A 19,346-nucleotide genomic window follows, 5' to 3' on the forward strand; every position below is an offset into this window, starting at 1 on the left:
TCCTGCCTCAGCCTCTTGAGTTCTAAGGTGACAGACATGACCCCAACCCCCAACCCCGCACACACTCCCCTGATGCTCCTTGAGACTTCTAACCCTCCTCAAGGATCTGAGACTACTAAGCAAAGCAGTACTGTGCTAGGTGTGGCCAGAGGTTCACAGGAAATAGCTCTTGACCTAGTTGCTTTCTGTTGCTAAAACACTGACCAAAAACAGCCTGAGAATAGAAAGGGTTTATTTGGCTTACAGGTTACAGTCTATCATCAAGGGAAGCCAAAACAGGAACTCAAGGCAGAAACCCTGGAGGCGGGAACTGAACCATAGAACATGGGAGAATGATGCTTCCTGGCTCGTTTTCCAGCTCAGGGTCAACATGTTTCTTAAAGAGCCCAGGTCCATCTGCTAGGGGTGACACTGCCCACAGTGGGCTGCACCCCCATTCATCTATTAGTAATCAAGAAAATGGCCCACGGACATGCCCATGGGCCAATTGATGGAGGCAATTCTTCAACTAAAGTCCCCTCTTCCTAGGTATGTCAGAGTGACAACCAGGATTAGCTATCACAGTCCTGGTCTTGGGAAATGTATTCTGCAGATAGAAAGACCAGCTATTCTACCCACACATAAGGAGGCAGCCCGAGCAAAGGCTGAAAGAGCAGAGGCCCTTGGTACCCATGGAAGGCTAAATACTAGGAGCCTCAGGTATATGAGAGTGGAAAGGCTTCTGGGGTCAGCTGATGATGTGACTGGTGTATGACAGGGCTCTGGAATCATGTCTCAATCCTTAGCCATTTTTTTTTCTAGCCGTATTTCTCTGAGAAGACTGTCTAAGCCTATAAGGGAACTCCACCTCTCTCAAAGTTTTGCTTCCCGTTCACTGCCCTTAGTTCCCAGCCATTGTGCTCAGGCAGCTAGACAGAGGCAGAGCCATGCCCAAAAACAAATTCAGTGGGTCTTCCCCTACAGCTGGAGGGGATGATGCCAAAGTAGCCCTTCACCTTCGGGGACATTAGATTTTTTAGAGCAAAGGACTCTGAGACCAGGCAAAGGGACCTGTTTATTTGGTCATTCATTTATCTACATACGCATTGATATCCTCACCTGACAAATGGTCATTGCAAATCATTCCACACTTGGGCCTTCAACACATCTCACCAAGGTCAAGAACTTGACCTCCTCTCATGTGATCACACTATGTTCTTATGTGGCTGGTGTATTGTCAGTCTGATTGATGGGCAAGCAAAGCAAAGCCCAGATGTGAAATGCTGCAATACCCTCCTAACACCCCAGAGGACAATAAACCTTCCAGATACACTGTTCACAGCTAGGACCAGGACTCATCTCATTCACTTGCTCTTCACTAATTCACTCATAAACACATCCGTTCTGCCAGGGGCCATGTGTGTTTGAAAGACACCATGGGTACCAGTGGTCTGATTTCAGGGCATGGGATGATAGGCTGACCAGCACTAAAGGCTCTGTGCATCCTAAGTGCCTTTGTTCAGGATAAAAGCCCTCACTTTATCTGAGTGCCATCAAGATTCTGGTACATGGAGAACATCCAAGATGCCCCCACAGTTCTGCTCCCGTGTGGAGTCAGAACCATTTGGGATGGACTGTCTGGATGAGAGGGACAAAATGTGTTTGGCCTGGGAATGTCACCCTAGTAAGGTATCTCAAATTGTAAGATAAATAAATGACTCCCTAGAAGCTGACTTAGAACGGAGCCCAGCCCCCATGCCAGTGCTTCGGAATGCGAGTCAGAGGGACCATGCCTTTCATCATAAACAGGCTGAGTCAGTTCTTCCTGTCTGAGAGTAGGGTGCCAAGGCACAGGCACCTGACTTTATGACGGAATTAGGGATTCAGGCACTTCAGATCCAACCAAGCTCTCAAAACTGCCAACCACTGCAGGCAAAAACATTAAGACAGTGAAGGGGAGCAAACACTTTCAGGGAGCATCACGGCTCAGCACAGGGAATCGGTAGCCTTCGCGTGCCTTATCTTCATGAACAAAGCCAGAGATGCATCCCTGAAAAGAGGGAGGCAAGGGCGTAAGGAGGAAAGGAGAATCTGGAAGCTCATATGTAGGAGCTTGGAGTATCCTATGGATGTGATGGGCCCAAGAGAGCCTCCCTCCAGAGAAGCCAGGAGAGTGAGCAAAGCCCTGACTCATTTTCTGGAGACTGGAGACTCAGACCAACACCAGCGACTACACCATGGAGCTCCCATTCACTACCTCCATTTTTACACAGGACAACCAGAGGCTCAGAGAAGCCACACAGCCAGCTGAGATTAGGCCAGGGTCCAAACCTCCTCCTCCCAGTGTTCCTGGGTCTTGTGGTGTGGTGTTGCTTCAGAGCTGCTGGGAGGGGAGAAGGAGACAGGGAGTGAACAGACTTGATCGTTTATCAGCAAGCATTCCAAATGGACAAAATTAATTTTCCCACTCTCTGAAAACATTGAAGGTAGGAAGACTAGATTTGAGGATGAGATAGAAAAAACAACCCTCAAGCAGCGAGATAACACAAAAATGAAGGCCAGCCCAAAGCTGCACCTCTGAGCTGGTTTTTAATTAACTTTTATCTTGAAGATATAGTTTAAGACAAGATACAAAAGAATGACTCCCCAAGAGAAGTCTGTCTCCTCCTATGACCCCTGTCTCCTGTGGATCCTGGAGTCTGATATGCATGTGCAAATACATCCTCATGTATACACACACACACACACACACACACACACACACACACACACACATACACAAAAATGCACATGCATATATACATGCACACACTCATAAGCACACATGTATACACATACACATAAATACGTGCATGCACATAAGCACACACATAAGCACACACTGACATCCACACATATGTACACAAACACTTTCCTTTAGAGACTGGCAGTCAGCCAGACATACGGGTTTGTTTTGCCTTTTTCATTTAACAACATACTTTGCAGAATGTTTCATAGCTCATCTCTTTCCTAAAAACAAAGCCACAGCAACTCCCTGAGGGAAACTATGAACTTCTCATCAAGGACTATAACAAAAGGCAGCTGGTCCTCTCCTTCCCAGTCTGTTGCCACCCAGGGAGAGGTGACCTCTAGCTCAGAGGGACTCAAAGGTTAGCCAGTCAAATCTCTAAGAGCTGGTGTTTAATGATGCCCTTTGGCTAACACACAAAAACTGTATAGCTGGATATATCCATATGTGTGTGTGTATGTATATACTGACCACCATAGATGTGTGTTCACTTGACAGACAGATGAGCATGTATTTGCATAAGTTTGCCGTGTGTGTGTGTGTGTGTGTGTGTGTGTGTGTGTGTGTGTGTGTGTGTGTGTCCTGGTGTCATACACAGAGGCAGACCCACATAGCATGAGACTTATGAACTGCTTTCTCAGTCAAACACTGAAGACACAGACCTCGGCTCTGCAGTGAGTTCTTGCCCTCAGCAGGGGACAATTTCTCTGCTGCCCCTGCCAGGCAGGAGTAGGAGCCAGGTAGGAGAGCCCCTGAGCTGGGCACAGGCCTCTTCAGTAGCCAGGACCCAGACAGGAGCAGGCAAGGCTGTACGTGGTGTGCTAATCAGAACAGAGTCCCAGACAGGGGCTCAGGGACCCAGTTTGTATAATGGGAAATACACTGTTTTCCCTGAAGTTGAAATTAAATATAATTGGTAATAAAATGTGAGGAATTCACGTCTCTGCAGGAGCCAGCAGAGTTGTGTTGCTTAATTAGGATTGTCTGAGGTGAACTTAGAATTTGATTCAGTCTGTTATGGTCGTCAAGCGACTTGGTAATTATTCTGTAAGGAAGAAGAAGAAGGAAAAACACAGATGACGCCTAAGGACTGAAGTTATCAGGTGCTTAGTGGGAGGGGCCCCAGGCCGATGCTGATGCCAACTGCTCAGTCATGACATTGAGAGGTGGCAGAGGGGTGATGTCCTCACAGCCCAGTGAGCTCAGTCAGATGGAAAGTGACCAGTCTATCAGCTGTTGGGTACTGTCTGCCAGAGAACCACACTGCTGTGGAAATGGGAACTCTGGGGCCTTGGTGGTGAGACAGGAGAGTTGCTTGGGTTCTGTGCTAAAGGTTCAGGGCACAGGGGCAAAGATGGGGCACAGCTGGAACTCCAGTCCAGTGCTGCCCACTTGGGTTGTTTCCTCTGCTCGCCCTCCCATCCCCCTCCCTCCCTCCCTCCCATTTCCCTCCCTCCCTCCCATTTCCCTCCCTCTCTCCCTCCCTCCCTCCCTCCCTCCCTCCCTCCCTCCCTCTCTCCCTCCCTCCCTCCCATTTCCCTCCCATTTCCCTCCCTCCCTCCCTCCCTCTCATCTCCCTCCCTCCCTCCCATCTCCCTCCCTCCCACCCCTTCTTTCCTCTCTGAAATGCTGCTGTTTACTCGTATGGTGGTAGCAGAGCCCCCTCCTCCCTTCTCCATGCCCACCACTCGCCTGGCTGTGTCTGCCTCCTCCTCAGGGAAGTGTACCGAGTGACAGAGAGTCTGCAGCGGGAGAAGTCGGGCCTCCTGAAGCAGCTGGATTTCCTAAGGTGGGTCTCTCGGGACTTCTCCTTGCCTGTACTCTGGGACAACACTGATACCAAGTGTAGCAGTACTTTCTCATCAGAACTGCCAGCCCACAAATAACGACACAGGGACTTACAATCAATTATAAAAGCTCAGCCTTAGTTTAGGCTTGTTCCTAACTGGTTCTTATAACCTAAATTAACCCATATATTTTATCTGTGTTCTTCCACGAGGCTCGTGGCCTCATCTCTGTACCACCCATCCTGCTTCCTCTGCATCTGGCTGGTGACCCCCCTTCCTTCTTCCCAGAGTTCTCTCTGCTCAGAAGTCCCGCCTAGACTCTCCTGCCTAGCTATTAGTCGTTCAGCTTTTTACACCAATCACAGGAATACTTCTTCACACACTGTACAAATATCCCACAACAACCAAGAGTGCTCCCTTTTCCCCCATCACCAGCATATGGTTTGGACTGCTGAGTGCTACCCACTGGGAGACATGTGGTCATCTACTCACATGCCCACCTTCCTCTTTGTGGCAGGCTCTGCCTCATCCTTGGTGTCCTTATAGGACAGTTCATGACCCTTGGTTGAGAAGGAGTAGGTCTGGATGGACAGCTACTCTATGGCCAGCGTACAATCTCACCTCCAACGAAAACGTCAAGTCTCTCAGGTAGTGGTGAATTCTGGAATCAACCAAGAGCATCTTGGTGTTAGAGAAATGAAATCTGTGTCTGGCTGACTCTTACCTCAGCTGTGGGATGAGTGAATGCATCACACGTGGGGCTATGAAAGGAGTTTCCCAGTTCTAAAACCCACTGAAATGAGCTCAGAGTTCACTGGTCTAGAAAAAGTTTCCTACCAAGCAAAGCAAACATAGAAGTGGGAAGGGGGAAGTTTTGGGTTTGTCTAGGTTTCCTATGGGCTGTTCCTGCCATCTGCTGATGATGTCATGGGGGAAAGTGATGACAGAGGGCTTGGGGTCCCCGTTGTTAAAGTGCAAGTGGTTTTGAGTCACTTCCGGGTATGTATGAAATGTCTTGTGTCTGTTTTTGTGACAGCAGGGTGAGGCCATTGTCTGACATCTTTAGTGGTGAAGAATTCAAAAAAGCCACCTGCGTCTGAGATGCGCTCTGCTTAGAATGAGAGAAACCAGGCCCTTCCTGGTTGGAATATGAAAGAGTTCCCAAGTGGCCATGTTCTACTCCATTAGAGACAAGGTCTTTGCTCTCAGAGGACTTTAGGAAGAATACAAGATGCATAGGACACTCTTTGTTTTTTAACTTGTTTTTCTTCATTCTATTGTACTTTGAAAACGATAATGGCGGGATGGACCATAGACCAAAGAGAATGAATGTGAAGGCATGGGCATGGCTCTCTACACACGTTCATGAGTCTTTTTCTTGGAGGTCAGCCTTTGTGAGGTTCAGATGCACATGCCCAAAGGAAGCCTTTCTGTACTATCACATGGTTACTATAATTAAGCAAAGAAGAAGGAGGGGGCAGGACAGATTTCCTTATCCGGAAATCACCAAGAATTTGGGGTGGGGCGTGGTAGAGATGAAATAGGGGGACAGTGGAATGTGGGGTGGTAATGAGACAAGGACCATGGCTGGAGTGTGAGACATGACTTCCTTAACTCCTGCTCCTGTTCCTGCACAGAATGTATAAACAAAACAGAAAACAACACTGCATACTTTGCCAGGAAGGGGAGAGCTTGAAGGCCTTCTAAACCCTCATTCAAGTGGCCAGCTTACCGCTTAGCCAGCGCGAGGGTCCTTCAGACATGAGCAGCTCACTTTGCCATGGTCAGGGTTTACCTTCCATTCTTCTTCCCCAGACTTGTCCCAAAGGCCTGGCTGTCATTGAAAACAATAAGACACACCAGCAGTGTTCTCTCCAAGAGGGATGGCTTTGCAGGTCTCACATCTTGATTGTCATTCCCTGGGACAGCCTGAAATCTGACCCTACAGGGCACAGGGCACTTAACAAAGTGCTTGGTCCACAGTCACATGGAGCAGATCACTGTATTATGATAACTAGTGCTTGGCCACTGCTGAGCCCGCTCTCCCCTTCAGAAGTATGGACTGGTCCATGGCCATCTTTACAAACTGATGCAGGATCACAGACCTGAGCTGAGATGAGGGAGGGGATCCTCCCTCTTACATCAATGGAAGAACCTGTAGCTGGAGTTTTCTCCAGTCTTGCCTAGCACCACGGACCCTGCAACCACTTATAAAATAGTCACTTAGAAACTTATATTAATTAAACTGCTGGGCCATTAGCTCAGGCCTACCACTGACTAGCTCTTACACTTAACTCAGCCCATTTCTGTTAATCTATGTGTCGCCACATGTTCTGTGGCTTTACCTGCTGCCTTTACATGTTGCTCCCTGGACAGCAAGTTGGTGTCTCCTCCACTTGGCCTTCCTGTTCCCCCAATTCTCCTCTCTGCTAGTCCTGCCTATACTTCCTGCCTGGTTACTGGCCAATCAGCATTTATTTATCAATCAATCATAGCAACGTATTTTTACAGCAGACAGGACATCCCACAGCAAGAACCTTCCAGTTATTTGTGTCTAGTGCACCTCACAAACACCCCACCTCCTGTTCTGTTCTCTTACCCACGCTGAGCTTTCACTAAATCTTTAGGAACCTTCCACTTTCCACCTCTCCACTTGGTCTCCTGCTGCAGAAATAGCCAGAACGAGTTGACCGAGCTTGCTCCATGTTGCCAGCACCCAGGTCTCTAACTCTGTGGAGGTGGTGTGAGCTCCCAGTGCTCCTAGCAAAGGCTACCGCCATGTCATCCCTGTTCCCAGCTGGGGTTCTCAACTGGATCCATGCTGTCTCGATCTGTTGGCTTTCACACTGTCTGCCATTCTTGATGCTCCAGTCTGGCTTTCTCGCCTGCAGTTCCACCCAAACTGTCCTTGACCATGTCACCAATGACTTCAACTTCTTCAAAAACATCAGTCCACTCTCAGGGCTGCACCCTTTGTCACCAACAGTCTCCACAGAACTCCCGAGGGGATCCTCTCAGTGCTGGGATCAGACCATGACACCCTCTGCCAGACATCCCACCCCACTGCACACAACCAATCCATGGCTTCATGTCTTGTCTGGAGTGACTATCAAAGCTTTGACTATGGTCCAGGAGACTGTGGTTAGTCAGGTCTTACTCCACCCACTGTTCTTCGACTGCATCTCTTCAGGTGCCCTGTGTCCCTCCCTCCTGTTTCTCCCACACATGAATTTATCACAATCAAGCCTTTACCCTGCTCAACCTTCTGCCCAAATATTCTTTCCCCAGACACCTGCCCAGCTCTCCTACCCTTGCTAGGGTTTGTCAGATGCTGCCTCACCAGCCAGGGCTTCCCTGACCACCCTGATTGAAATGCTTGACACTCTCTGGTTCTCCTTTCCCCACATTCCCACTTTGGTTTCCCAGTAGTGCTCACCCCCAGCCTAACACAAGCTTCCCGAGTCCAGAACTTTGTGACTGTTCGCTTCTGCATCCTTGATGCTGAACAAAGTTTGGTAAGCAACTCATATTCCACACGTGTTCGTGGGCAGATAAACTGGGCAGAGAAGGAGCCTACTGGAAGGGGGACATGCCATCCTGCCCTCAAGTGATGGTGGCTGAGTGTTCCTCAAGGGCAGTGTGTGTCACAAGACCACTCAGTCTTATCCCCCGCCTCTGAGCTGATTTACACATGAACTCTCTTCTGTCCATAGCCACATCCCTGGGCCTTCCATATCAGGCTTTCTCCTGCACCCATCTGGCTGGCTAATGGATGCCCCTAGATCTGTCAACTGCAGAGTCCATGTTTGAATAGCTTTTCCTTTACTATCCACAGGGAAAGGAACAAACATCTCCGGGATGAACGGGACATGAGTTTTCAGGTAATTGGTTGACCAGTGCTCTCTTAGGACTGGGGCAGAGTTAGTCAAGGCCCAGGACTAATCTGATCCATGCCAGGACTGATCAAGACTGCCCTGACACTTATGGTGTGTTAGGTCCTTTCTATGTGGGCAGGATGAAAGTGTAAGATATTATTCAAGCAATAAAAAGGTAACCACACACGGATCTTCCATAGAGGAAAATGCCTTCCTCTTGGCACAATCAGACTCATATGTTTAGAAGAACCACGCATTTCTTAGATGCAAAAGTGACCGTTGTATCCGTGAGATGGCGCCGTTGAAATGTCATTATCACCTGAAGTGAGAGACTTAGTTTGTTCTTTCGTTTAAATTTTTATCTCCTGATGAAAATCTCAAGCTTTATGCTGTCAGAGAGCAAATTTACAATGCACACACAGCTGTTGACACAGTTGATCTCACATACAACGTCTTCTGTACTCTATACAGACCCTCTCCTCTCCCACACCTGAGCATGGTGCTCCATACTTTCCAGACAGTGTGACATTGTTCACAGGTCTTCACAATGGGGCACACTGAAGAGACTCCAGAGCACTGCACCTCCTTCTTCACCTCCCCTTTTAAGACAGGAGACACTGGATTCTCTGAAGGGGCAGGGCAGCTCGATAGGACTCCCTAATTGTAAGATTATCACACCATGAACTTGTGTGTCCCTGGAGAAGGCAGTGGTTACCTTTGCCCATGATCCCAACTGCTACAGAAGGAAAGGGAGTTCCTGTCCTCCTCCTCCCAGGTTGTAAGGATTTTTGAGAGAAAAAAAAAAAAGTCTCGGCGGCGGCGAGAGGGTGGTTGGTGCGTGCCTTGGCTGAGCAATAACCTCGATACGGCCAGCCTCTGCGGACTGGTGTGCCCTGAATTAGGTCCTGCCCTGCTTGTGCCATGGTCCCAAGGGTCCTTCTCGTACCACTGCTTCTTTGACATCACCAGACAGCAGCAATCATCTCAGCTGCTCACCTGTGTGAACTATCAGAGCGAGACTTAAGCCTACACATGGTTGTCTGATCATGATAACGATTATAATTGTTTTAGAAGAAATACTGATTTTTTTTAACTTCAACCAAATGCTAACCTAATCCCTTCTCCTCATTTCCATTCACCTGCCAAACTCACTTTGTTTTGAAGGAGAGGGGGTAAAGGGAAGAGCACCAGGAGGAAATCAAAGAAAATGGGATAGAGCCCAATTGATGCAGAATAAAAATTAAAGATCTGCCTGGAATCATTAGAGTCATGCCCTCGGGGGTGCTGGGGGCTCAGCAGTTCCTCCTCTCATTAGGAGTCCACTGGAAGCATGGGGTGGCTGATGAAGGCAGAACTCTCCCTGTGATCTGACTCCCCATGTCTCCTGGAGGAAGTCTGTTCCAGAGTCTTGGCAAAGGGGTTCTGAGCCCTGCTGCTCTCAGGTTCTGTGGCACAGATATCTGGGCAGCTCATCCACATCCAGCCTGCTTCCACAAAGGACTGCAGAGGTCTTAGGCTAGTGAGGGTGTGGTGGACAGAGCCCTGAGCTAACTGGCCCTCTGGGCGGTTCCCTATCTCAATACCTCATGGGCTTTGGTGGGAAAGGGAGATTAGAGCCACAAGGAAGAATGTGACCTAAAATACCAGGAGCTTTTGGACTCTGTAAATATTTTTTTTATGTAGTAAATAGCTTTGTCTTCTTTTTGATCTCTTGCAAATTACCAGTGTTCCTGTGAAGAGTCTCACACGGGAGGCCCCAGGCTCTCCACTCGGTATTCCCTCCTCTGAGTGTATTTCTGGAAAGGAGATGGAGGAATCCTAGTTGGGATTGGGGGTGGGGAGGAAAAACAGGGCAGTGGGTGACTGAAGGCGGGGGCGGGAGGGGGGAGCAGGGAGTGGAGGGAGAGCCTGCCCTGCTCTCTCATTTAGAGTCCTGTCTAGAGCCTTCCCTCATTTCTGCTCAAGCATCGAGACAGATCCACAGACATGGATCTCAGGGCATTTTGTGTTTCTGCAGAAAGATAAGGCGGCCAAGGCAAACACAGCTGCTTCCAAGGCAAGCAAGAAGCAGAGATCTGGCTCTGTGATCGGCAAATATGTGGATGGCAGGGGAATTCTCAGGAGGTAAGCCATCACCCGCCATTCCTCCTCCCTCCATTCATTCTCACGCTTTTGGGGAGCTGCCTCTGGGGCCACATTTACAGGTCTTTGAGGTGTGGCTCTGCTAGGGAGGCCTGAGGTCAGTCTCACTTACTCGCCTTGAATCATGGAGGACATGGCCCTCTCTGCTGTGACATCCGAGCTGGAGGGGGACTAGGCAGAGCAAACCTATAGGACAGATACCGCCATCTCTGAGGCCCTCCTGCCCTGCTGTGGGCCTGCGGAGAGGGGCTGATGGGAACTGCAGACCAACTCAGAAGGTGAGAAGGAAGAGGAAGGAAAGGAAGAGGGGGAAGAGAGGTGATCAGGGTGGGAGTGATGCAGGGAGTAGCTGGGCAGTGCTCCACTTCCTGGACCCACTTGGGTTTTCTGGAATATAATTATACTGACTGTGAGCTGAATTAAAATGTTGTATAGAATCACCATTAGACGAAACCCTTTAGAGACAAAATTAGGGCTTGTGATTGACAGATCATTCCAATGATTCATATTTAACTAACTCAAAGACAACATGTTTTGTTGCTGTTGGAGGGCACATGAATTGAGCTTGAAATGGGAAGGGTTGGCTTGCTGCTCATTCACACAGACAAGCCAGTCCCCTCCTCATCCTCTTTTGAGCAGGTCCTCACTCCATCCACGTGGATGGACGAGGAGAGCCTAGGGAGGCTAATCCCTCCAGTATCAAATTGAGGGAGAAGATGTGTAAACCCACTCACAGAGAAGATGTGCAAACATGGACTGAAAATATGTATAAAGAAAAAGTGACTTTGGGGTGGAAATGGGCCAATCAGGGAAACCCCTGGGTTAAATCATCATGAATTACCTCTCAATAACTCAATAATAAGCTACAGTCTGGAAGCTAAATTTCTATACTAGTATTTGTTAGCCTGTTGGTTTCTCAGAACTTGAGTGTATTTCTAGATTGATTGATTTGACGGTCATTTGTAGATTACCTACGCTGCATCTGACATTCTTTCAGGTTTTGTGATATTCCCACTCTGTCTATCCACTAGCAAATGCTCATTTAATAGCTAGGTATTGAGCAGCCACTATTTGTGACATCCAGCGTCAGTCTCTGGAGCAGAGGCTTGCAAAATAGACCCTTCCCTCCTTCATGAGCTCACAGCCAAGCGGCAGAAATAGAAAATAATCCGCTCAACATCAAAGTGTGCACTCTGAATTCCAATATCGATTTTGGCAAAAGCAGCTACTCTCTCTCCTGCTGGCAGGAAGTGTTTGGTGGCAAAACAAAGATGAGCTTAGACATGCTAAGCTGACGCCATTACGGAATGTCAACAGCACTTGAGATGTTCCCAAATAAAACACTTTTTCCAAGAAGAGCTTCATTTTAGGGCACACTTAAATGCTTGTTTCTTTTTCTGGTTGAAAACCTTTGGGAAGATATGTGTCGTGTGTGTGTGTGTGTGTGTGTGTGTGTGTGTGTGTGTGTGTGTGTGTGTGTCTGCTTACACGTGTATGTACATGTTCACATTGCATACAAAAGCAGCTAAGAATGGACAGGGATACTGTGTTCTGAACCAGATAGTTGGGTAATGGGCTCAATAGCGTACAGAGGAAGGGTGTTGGAAAGAAGCCAGCTGGCTTCTGTTTAACCTGTTTCCTAAGTAGAAAGGTGCTCAAATTGCTATAAATCTTTTACTCTCTATCCAAACCAATTCACTGCTGTTAAAAGTAAACACTGTCTTAATTTGCCCTTCAGAATCACAGCTAGCTTCAGAAAGTGATGGGTTCACTTTGATTTTCTTTTTCCTTTCTAATGGTGGCCTTAAGAAGACCAAATATGTTTACAGAGCAAGTTCCAGGACAGGCTTCAAAGCTACACAGAGAAACCTTGTCCTGAAAACAAAACAAAACAAAAAACAAAAAAACAAAACAAAAACAAAAACAAAAACAAAAGCCAGGGGCAAGGCCAATGGCGTTTCTCTTGAATTTCACTGTTCCTGAGTCCCTTGATCCAGTCCCTTCCTCCCTTTCTCCTTTGACCTTGTCACCTTGCCAGTTTGCAATTCTTTCCACGCATTCATGTGTATATGCATGTGCATGTGCGTGCATGCATATATGTTCATAGATCATGCCTGTTTCCTTTGAAGTACTCTCACTTTGAACTGTTTGCTAAGACAGAGAAGGAACTCCAGTGTTCTGGAGATGTGTGCAGACTTTGCTCTCCAAACTCTTAGAAAATACAGCCTGTGCTTCTCCTTATGGCCCGACTGCCCAGGTCCTTCTTCCTTCCACCTCCAACTGTCGTCTTTGCTCAGAGCACCCAAATGCTTCCAGAAGCAAGTGTTTACTGAAGTCTTCCAGGGCCCCTGCTCCTCCCTCTACTCCAGGAACTCAGAAAGGGACAGGAAGGAGATGGGGAGGGATGTGCTTTCTGACCCAAGCCCATTCATAAAGATCTGTCTCTGAGTCGGGGGACATCTGTCATAGGTGAGAGGAGGTTCCCCACAGCAACAGTACTCCTACACTGCTGAGGGATGCTGTGTGGACAGGTGCTATGCGAGAGTGCCCAGTGTGGGTGTGCCCTGTGTGGGTGTGCCCTGTGTGGGTGTGTGCTACGTGGTCATCCCTCCCTATGCATTCTCTTCTATATGAATAGACTGGGTAGACGGACCCTGATTTGAGGTGGGGGAACTGAGGTGTGAGGAGGTGATGTCTTTCCGTAAGGACATGCAGTTAATGGGGCCTGTGGTGGGAGCAGAGCCCAACCACCTTCTTGTCCTCCCAGGGTCCTGGAGCTCCAACCCCGCTCATTCCTCTCCTCACTTCCTCCCCATCACTGAACAACCCAGCTCATAAGAATATAGTCGTGTTGTTTGTGGCTTCGGTCCTCCTCTGGTCCAGCACCACATGAGGACAGGGCCTTTTTGAGTTGATACCTGGTGATAATCTTCATGAGCATCTTCTCTCTGGCCATGGCCGTGGCTGTGGCCGTGGCAGTGGCAGCAGGTGGCAGCCCTTATGAGGCTGTCAAAACATGAGCTGAGGGATGGGTTCCCTTCCCCAGAGCTCTCTCCAATGCTACCTGCAGGCAAGTACCTCTCCACTTCGGTACTGATAGTTTATCATTTCCTCCTATTTATCTTCCTCCCACCCCCATCCTGATAGCCAGTCAGTGGAGGAGGATGAGGTGTTCGGCATCCTGAGGAGGAGGAGCTCTGTGGGCCTGAGTGCATATCTCCTGGCAGAGGAGGAGCCGGGAACTGGGGAGCCAGGGGCTGGGGTTCCACGCCGCCAGACATTCCGCAGAATCATCTCCATTGAGGAAGACCCCCTGCCTCAGCTCCTGGAAAGTGGCTTTGAGAAGCCACTGAGCAAATGTCCAGAAGAAGAGGAGGTCTTTGACCAGGAGGCAAAAGAACACAACATGGCAGCCCCAGCCTCAGAACTCCTCCCTACATCCCCCCGAGGGCAGCCTGTCGGGAAAGAAGCCCTCTGCAAGGTAAGGTCCAGGCAATGCTACTGAGGTCTGCCCCCTTATCTTTGAGTCCAGGAGCCCCAAAGGACACTCAGGAGGCCAGCTGCAGTGGGTATGGGGATTCACCATATTCTGCGTCCCAAAGGTTGCCTTCCCTTCCTTCCACCTTCTCAGCTGAGCATCATAGAGAGAGACTCATCCATTTCAATAAATTCTCCTTGCTAACTGTTCTGTTCCCTGTATTTCACACTCTCTCTTCTAACTCAGACTTGAAGCGTTATTGAACACCTGCTGGAGTCAGTGCTGCTAAGATCCATTACAAGTGGTCATTTGGTACAGCTCTGTCCAGCGCGCACACTGCCATCTTTCCATTGATCTCAGCCGGCCACGCCTCTTCCATTCCCCAGTGTCCTGTGTACTCTGCCCTCCCTCTCCTCACTCAGATTTCCCTCTGAATTCTGTAAGGAGAGCAGTTCAAGTGACTCCTGTTACCAAATGCTCTCTAGAAGGGTGATGCCTCTTGGCCTTGTGGGAACTATGTCCCTCTGCTGGTTTGTAACTTGACCCTTGATACAGGCCATCCAACTCTTGGCCAGGATCACAATATGTGACCAAGAGGTCTGTAAGAGACAGGCCTGGAGGAGAAGGCTATGCTCCTGTGTGCTGAGTCCTGTCTTCACTGTGGTCTGAAGGATGAGCCTGACAAACGTTGTGCCCACTGCCAGAAGGAGAAGCTGGAGCCCAGAGGGGAGAAGCTGGGGCAGCCGCCTCTCTGCTGGGCTCTTAGCGTAAGGGTGCCCAGCACACATGCCTCTGAAGCTGTGCGTTCTGTAACTGCTCTTCCCTCACAGAGCACCCCAGTACCCCCAAGTCTCCTCACAAGGCTGTGCCGCCATTTTGACGCAACAGGAGAGAGTATAAAGAGGGTCAGTTGTGTGAAAGGCAGACCTCTATGAGGCATGCCACCCTTCTGGAGAGATCCTGGTCATGGGAACCAAGTATCATGACCTTTCAACTGGCACTTCTCCTAGTGAAAAGTCAAGACTGTAAGTACTGTTCAGAACAGAAGAACACCAACAAAATAAGGCAACTATGGGACATAGATTACATTATAATAATTTAGTAGACTATTACATCCCTGCTAAAAGATTCCAAAAAATCTTTACTGACTCAGAGGGATTTGTATTGTTGAATAATTATGATAATTGGGATAAAATTATATATGTATAGATATACTTATTTCTCAAATCCACTTAAATAAAACATTTTCTCATATCTATAAAGGCTGAAAATACATAAAAATGTGAATAGTGACTATCTCAGATTATAAAGAATTTTTACTTTTATTCCTATAACCATATCTTTCCCAAGCTTAAAGATTAAAATCCATCGATTTAAATTTTTAATATTTATTTTATTTGTTAATGTGTGCAGAGGTCAAAGGACAACTTTCGAGAGTCGGTTCTCTTCTTCCACTGAGGGGGTCCCCAGGAGAGAGCTCAGGTTGTCAGCCTTGGGGGCGGTGCCCTTGTCACTGAGCCAGCTCGCCAGCCCAGAACGTATCATTTCCGTTTGGACTTTTTCGTTTTCCGATTTGGGTTCTGGGTGTTACTGTTGCTTCTTTGTCTGTCTGTTTTGTGGTGTTGGGGACAGAAACTCGGGGCCCTGTGATGGGGGGCAAACCCTTTATGTCTTAGATACACCCTGACCCTCGCTGTTTAAGCATGTGGGAGGGAAAGAAAACCGGCAGCGTATGTCCTGATGTCACAACCAGGGCCTCCTTTACCTCGCCTGTCCCTCAACCCATCTGTCTGTCACCTGACAGATGGACTGTCCCCAAGAAAGGAGAGCAGGATGAAGGACTGCCCCACTCTTGTGAGTTAAGCTGCCTGTATCTGGGCCATTATGGCATTATAGGCTGGTGCCTGGAAAGCAGAGTTCTTCCCAGGAAAGGGACAAGGTCGCCATGGGCGGAAGGCCGGGCGACACCGCAGTCACAGCCACAGCCACATCTCTACCACCTCGGATTTCCCATTCCCACCTCTTACCCATGCCTGCTCTGCCACACTTGGCTTAAACAAATGACAGTTGGAGGTACCTGGACAGGAGACAGTGCCCTGTGTATTCAGCGGATAAAGAAAATAGGGCAGAGGACATTGTTTTAATTTTATCTTAAATCCTTGTCGTCGTCGTTGACCTTAAATGTTTTCCTAACTACTGCATTCCCCCCTCCACCCAAGTCTATTGGTGGCTTTGCTCCGAAATCCAGTGCTGCTAATATCCGCTGTGCTTTGCTATAGTATTTGCTCAGCCAGATAAGCTAATTCCCTCAAATCCACTTTTAAATCCACCCAGAGAGCCCCCTCCCCCTCTGCTCGGCAGGGCTGAGCCGAGCTTGAAGGTGAGGCGTGTGATCAGATAGTGCTCTGGAAGGATTGGCTGCCCACACCCTCACACCACCTCCTGCTCAATTTGTGTCCCAGAGAAAGTTCAGCCATCCTGGGGTCACAGTCCCAGGCTGGTGGCAGTCCAGTCCTTCTTTGTTCTCTGGAGCTCCATGAACAGAGCAGTGTGCGGTTGCCTGTGAAGACTTCCCTCCCACTTTCCTGAGGGGAAGGGTGTCCTAGTTTGGATTCTCTGTTGCCAGGAGAAAACAAACCAACACTGACCAAAACCAACTGAAAGGGAAAAAAGAGTTTATCTTACAACTTCCAGGTCACAGTCCATCACTGAGTCACTGAAGGAAGTCAGGACAGGAACTCAAGGCAGGAACTGAAGCAAATACCTCGAAGGAACGCTGCTTCCTGGCTTTCTCTCCATGGCTTGCTTGGTTTACTCTTTTGTACAGCCTAGGACCACCTGTCCAGGGGTGGTACTACCAACAGTGGACTGGGCCCTCCCATATCAATCATCAATCAAGAACGTACCTCTCAGCCTTGCCCACGGGTCAGTCTGATGGAGGCAATTCCTCAATGGCTCCTTTTTCCAGATGATTCTAGCTTGTGTCAAGTTGACAAAAACTAACCACACAAGAGCTATCCATGGCAGATAACTATGTCACAACTGAAGTTGAAGAGAGGAGACAAAGGCCATGTGCAGAGACTCAAGAGGGTCTCCATTCCACCAGAGGCTATATCCTGTTGGTGACTTCTGGGGACACATGAACATTATTATCTATTTATTATAGACAGAGCACCTATGGCAGAGTAAATAAATGATTCCATCCAGTGAGAGAGCTAGTGGACTAATTGGGGTTCCTTACCAGAGCGTGGGTGAATGTAACACAAATCTTAAAAGGTCTTATTGGAAAAAAAAAAAAAACAGAGCCAGATATTGGGGTAAAAACTGAAAGATCAGAGAGAAAGAACAAAAGAACAAGCCAGCCACATTCTTACCTCTACGAAATCCTCAGGAGAGAGAGAGAGGGAGAGAGAGGGAGAGGGAGAGGGAGAGGGAGAGGGAGAGGGAGAGGGAGAGGGAGAGGAGAGAGAGAGAGAGAGAGAGAGAGAGAGAGAGAGAGAGAGAGAGAGAGAGAGAGAGAGAGAGATCCTGTTTCCTCAAGCCTTGTATACCTTTCTGTGCCCTGCCATCTTACTTCCTGGGATTAAAGGCATGAGTGCTTCCCAAGCAAAGACATGAGATCTCAAGTGCTGGGATTAAAGGTGTGTGCCACCATACCTGGCTCTGTTCCCAGTGTGGCCTTGAACTCACAGAGATCCAGATTGGATTAAGGGTGTGTGCCACCACTGTCTGCCCTCCGATCCCCAGATAAGTTTTATTGGGGTACACAATATATCGCCACAGATGAATAACTCACAGCAGCTGTATCACCAACTAGCCCACCCCAGCAAGGGTGATGACTCCAGAAAGCTGTATCATTGGCACCCCCTGTACAACTTGCAAGCACCTCCCTCCTCCAGAGAATCTCGTCCCCCAGACCAGTCATCTCTGTTTATGTAACCTTAAGGAGTCTTGTGAATTTTGGAGTGTTCAGGGCTTCTGAAGCCTCCTAAGTTTCTTGAGTCTTAGGAAACATCTCCTGGAGAGATGCTTTAAGTTAAAGGAGTGGTATCCAGTCCTGTGGAGATCTTCTATCTCTCTCCTCTCCCTTCCAAAGACTACCTTATGGTCCTAGTTTGCTTTCTGTCACTGTGATAAACACCATGACCAAAAGCAACTTGGGGAGGGAAGGGTTTATTTCAACTTACAGCTCATAGTTATGAAGGAAAGCCAGGGAAGGAACACAAGACAGGAACCAGGAAGTAGGAACTGAAGCAGAGGCCGTTGAAGATGCTGCTTACTGGCTTGCTTCCCAGGGCTTGCTCAGCCTGCTTTCTTGTAGCACCCAAGACCACCTGTGCAATGGGGCACCATTCACAGTGAACTGAGCCCTTCCACACAATCATTAATCAAGAAAATGCCCTACAGACTTCCCCACAGGCCAATCTGATGGAGGCATTTTCTCAATTGAAGTTCCTTCTTCCCAGATGACCCTATCTTATGTTAAGTTGACAAAAACAAAACAAACAAACAAGCCCAGCACACTTGTCTTCCTCTGCCCCTGTAGAGAATTCTGCCTTCTTCCTAAGGCCCTGCTTCCTGGACCTTTGGTCCCTTCTCATGCTCGTCCCCAGTGCTCTGGGAACCCACACTCTCAATAACTGTTTACATTCCTGACTTATCCACTCCATCAGCCAGGGCCTGCCTGCTTGTCCCAAAGTCCTATCAGGCATGAACATATGTGAAAGGCTGTTATTTCTCCTAACGATCTCTTGTTCACGCTAGAAGGAGCCCCATGCTCCAAGATCTGTGCTAGCTGCGTTCTGGGGCAGGAGTGGCCTCCCTGGTTCTGGGGTCTCAGTGGAGACCCCACTGCAGTGATAATAAAAGGCAACCTGGCAGCAGCAGGGGCTAGTGGCCACGCCCAACAGGTGGTCAGACTGTCTTTCATCCCCAGGAGGAACGCATTCCCTCTACCCCAGATCGGCTCTTCAAGATCGTGTTTGTGGGTGATTCTGCTGTGGGGAAGACATCCTTCCTGAGGAGGCTCTGTGAGGCCCGCTTCTCCCCAGGCATGGCGGCTACTGTGGGTGAGTTCTCTGCTCCAGGAGGGAATGGAGGGCTAATGGGAAGAATGCTGGCACTGGCTGGTGAGTGGTGGGCTAGCAGGAACATGGAGAAGCCCATCTCCCCTGGCACCGCTAGGCTGCTAAGCTCATGGTGTGTGCGTAGGGTTGAGAGGGGTGGGGTGAGGTGGGGTGAGTGCTTCATAGTTCCGGTTTTGTATTTGGGGAGCTGAGGTTGACAAAAGGTGGGGT

The 19,346-nt window shown here is 48.7% G+C and overlaps 1 protein-coding gene across 5 annotated transcripts in view; it reads left to right on the forward strand.

Annotated features, from left to right (window-relative positions):
* Cracr2a (calcium release activated channel regulator 2A) overlaps window positions 1–19,346 on the forward strand; it is a 111,223-nt gene that overhangs the window by 74,322 nt on the left and 17,555 nt on the right. For all 5 annotated transcript variants that reach the window (XM_076568030.1, XM_076568029.1, XM_076568031.1 and 2 more), the window contains 5 exons: window positions 4,485–4,556; window positions 8,390–8,435; window positions 10,447–10,553; window positions 13,719–14,052; window positions 18,986–19,118. In XM_076568030.1, the coding sequence (XP_076424145.1) occupies window positions 4,485–4,556; window positions 8,390–8,435; window positions 10,447–10,553; window positions 13,719–14,052; window positions 18,986–19,118 (692 nt within the window). The remainder of the gene's footprint in view (window positions 1–4,484; window positions 4,557–8,389; window positions 8,436–10,446; window positions 10,554–13,718; window positions 14,053–18,985; window positions 19,119–19,346) is intronic.

The sequence above is a fragment of the Peromyscus maniculatus genome, chromosome 3, assembly GCF_049852395.1.
Source record: "Peromyscus maniculatus bairdii isolate BWxNUB_F1_BW_parent chromosome 3, HU_Pman_BW_mat_3.1, whole genome shotgun sequence".
In the NCBI taxonomy this organism is placed as follows: Eukaryota; Metazoa; Chordata; class Mammalia; order Rodentia; family Cricetidae; genus Peromyscus; species Peromyscus maniculatus.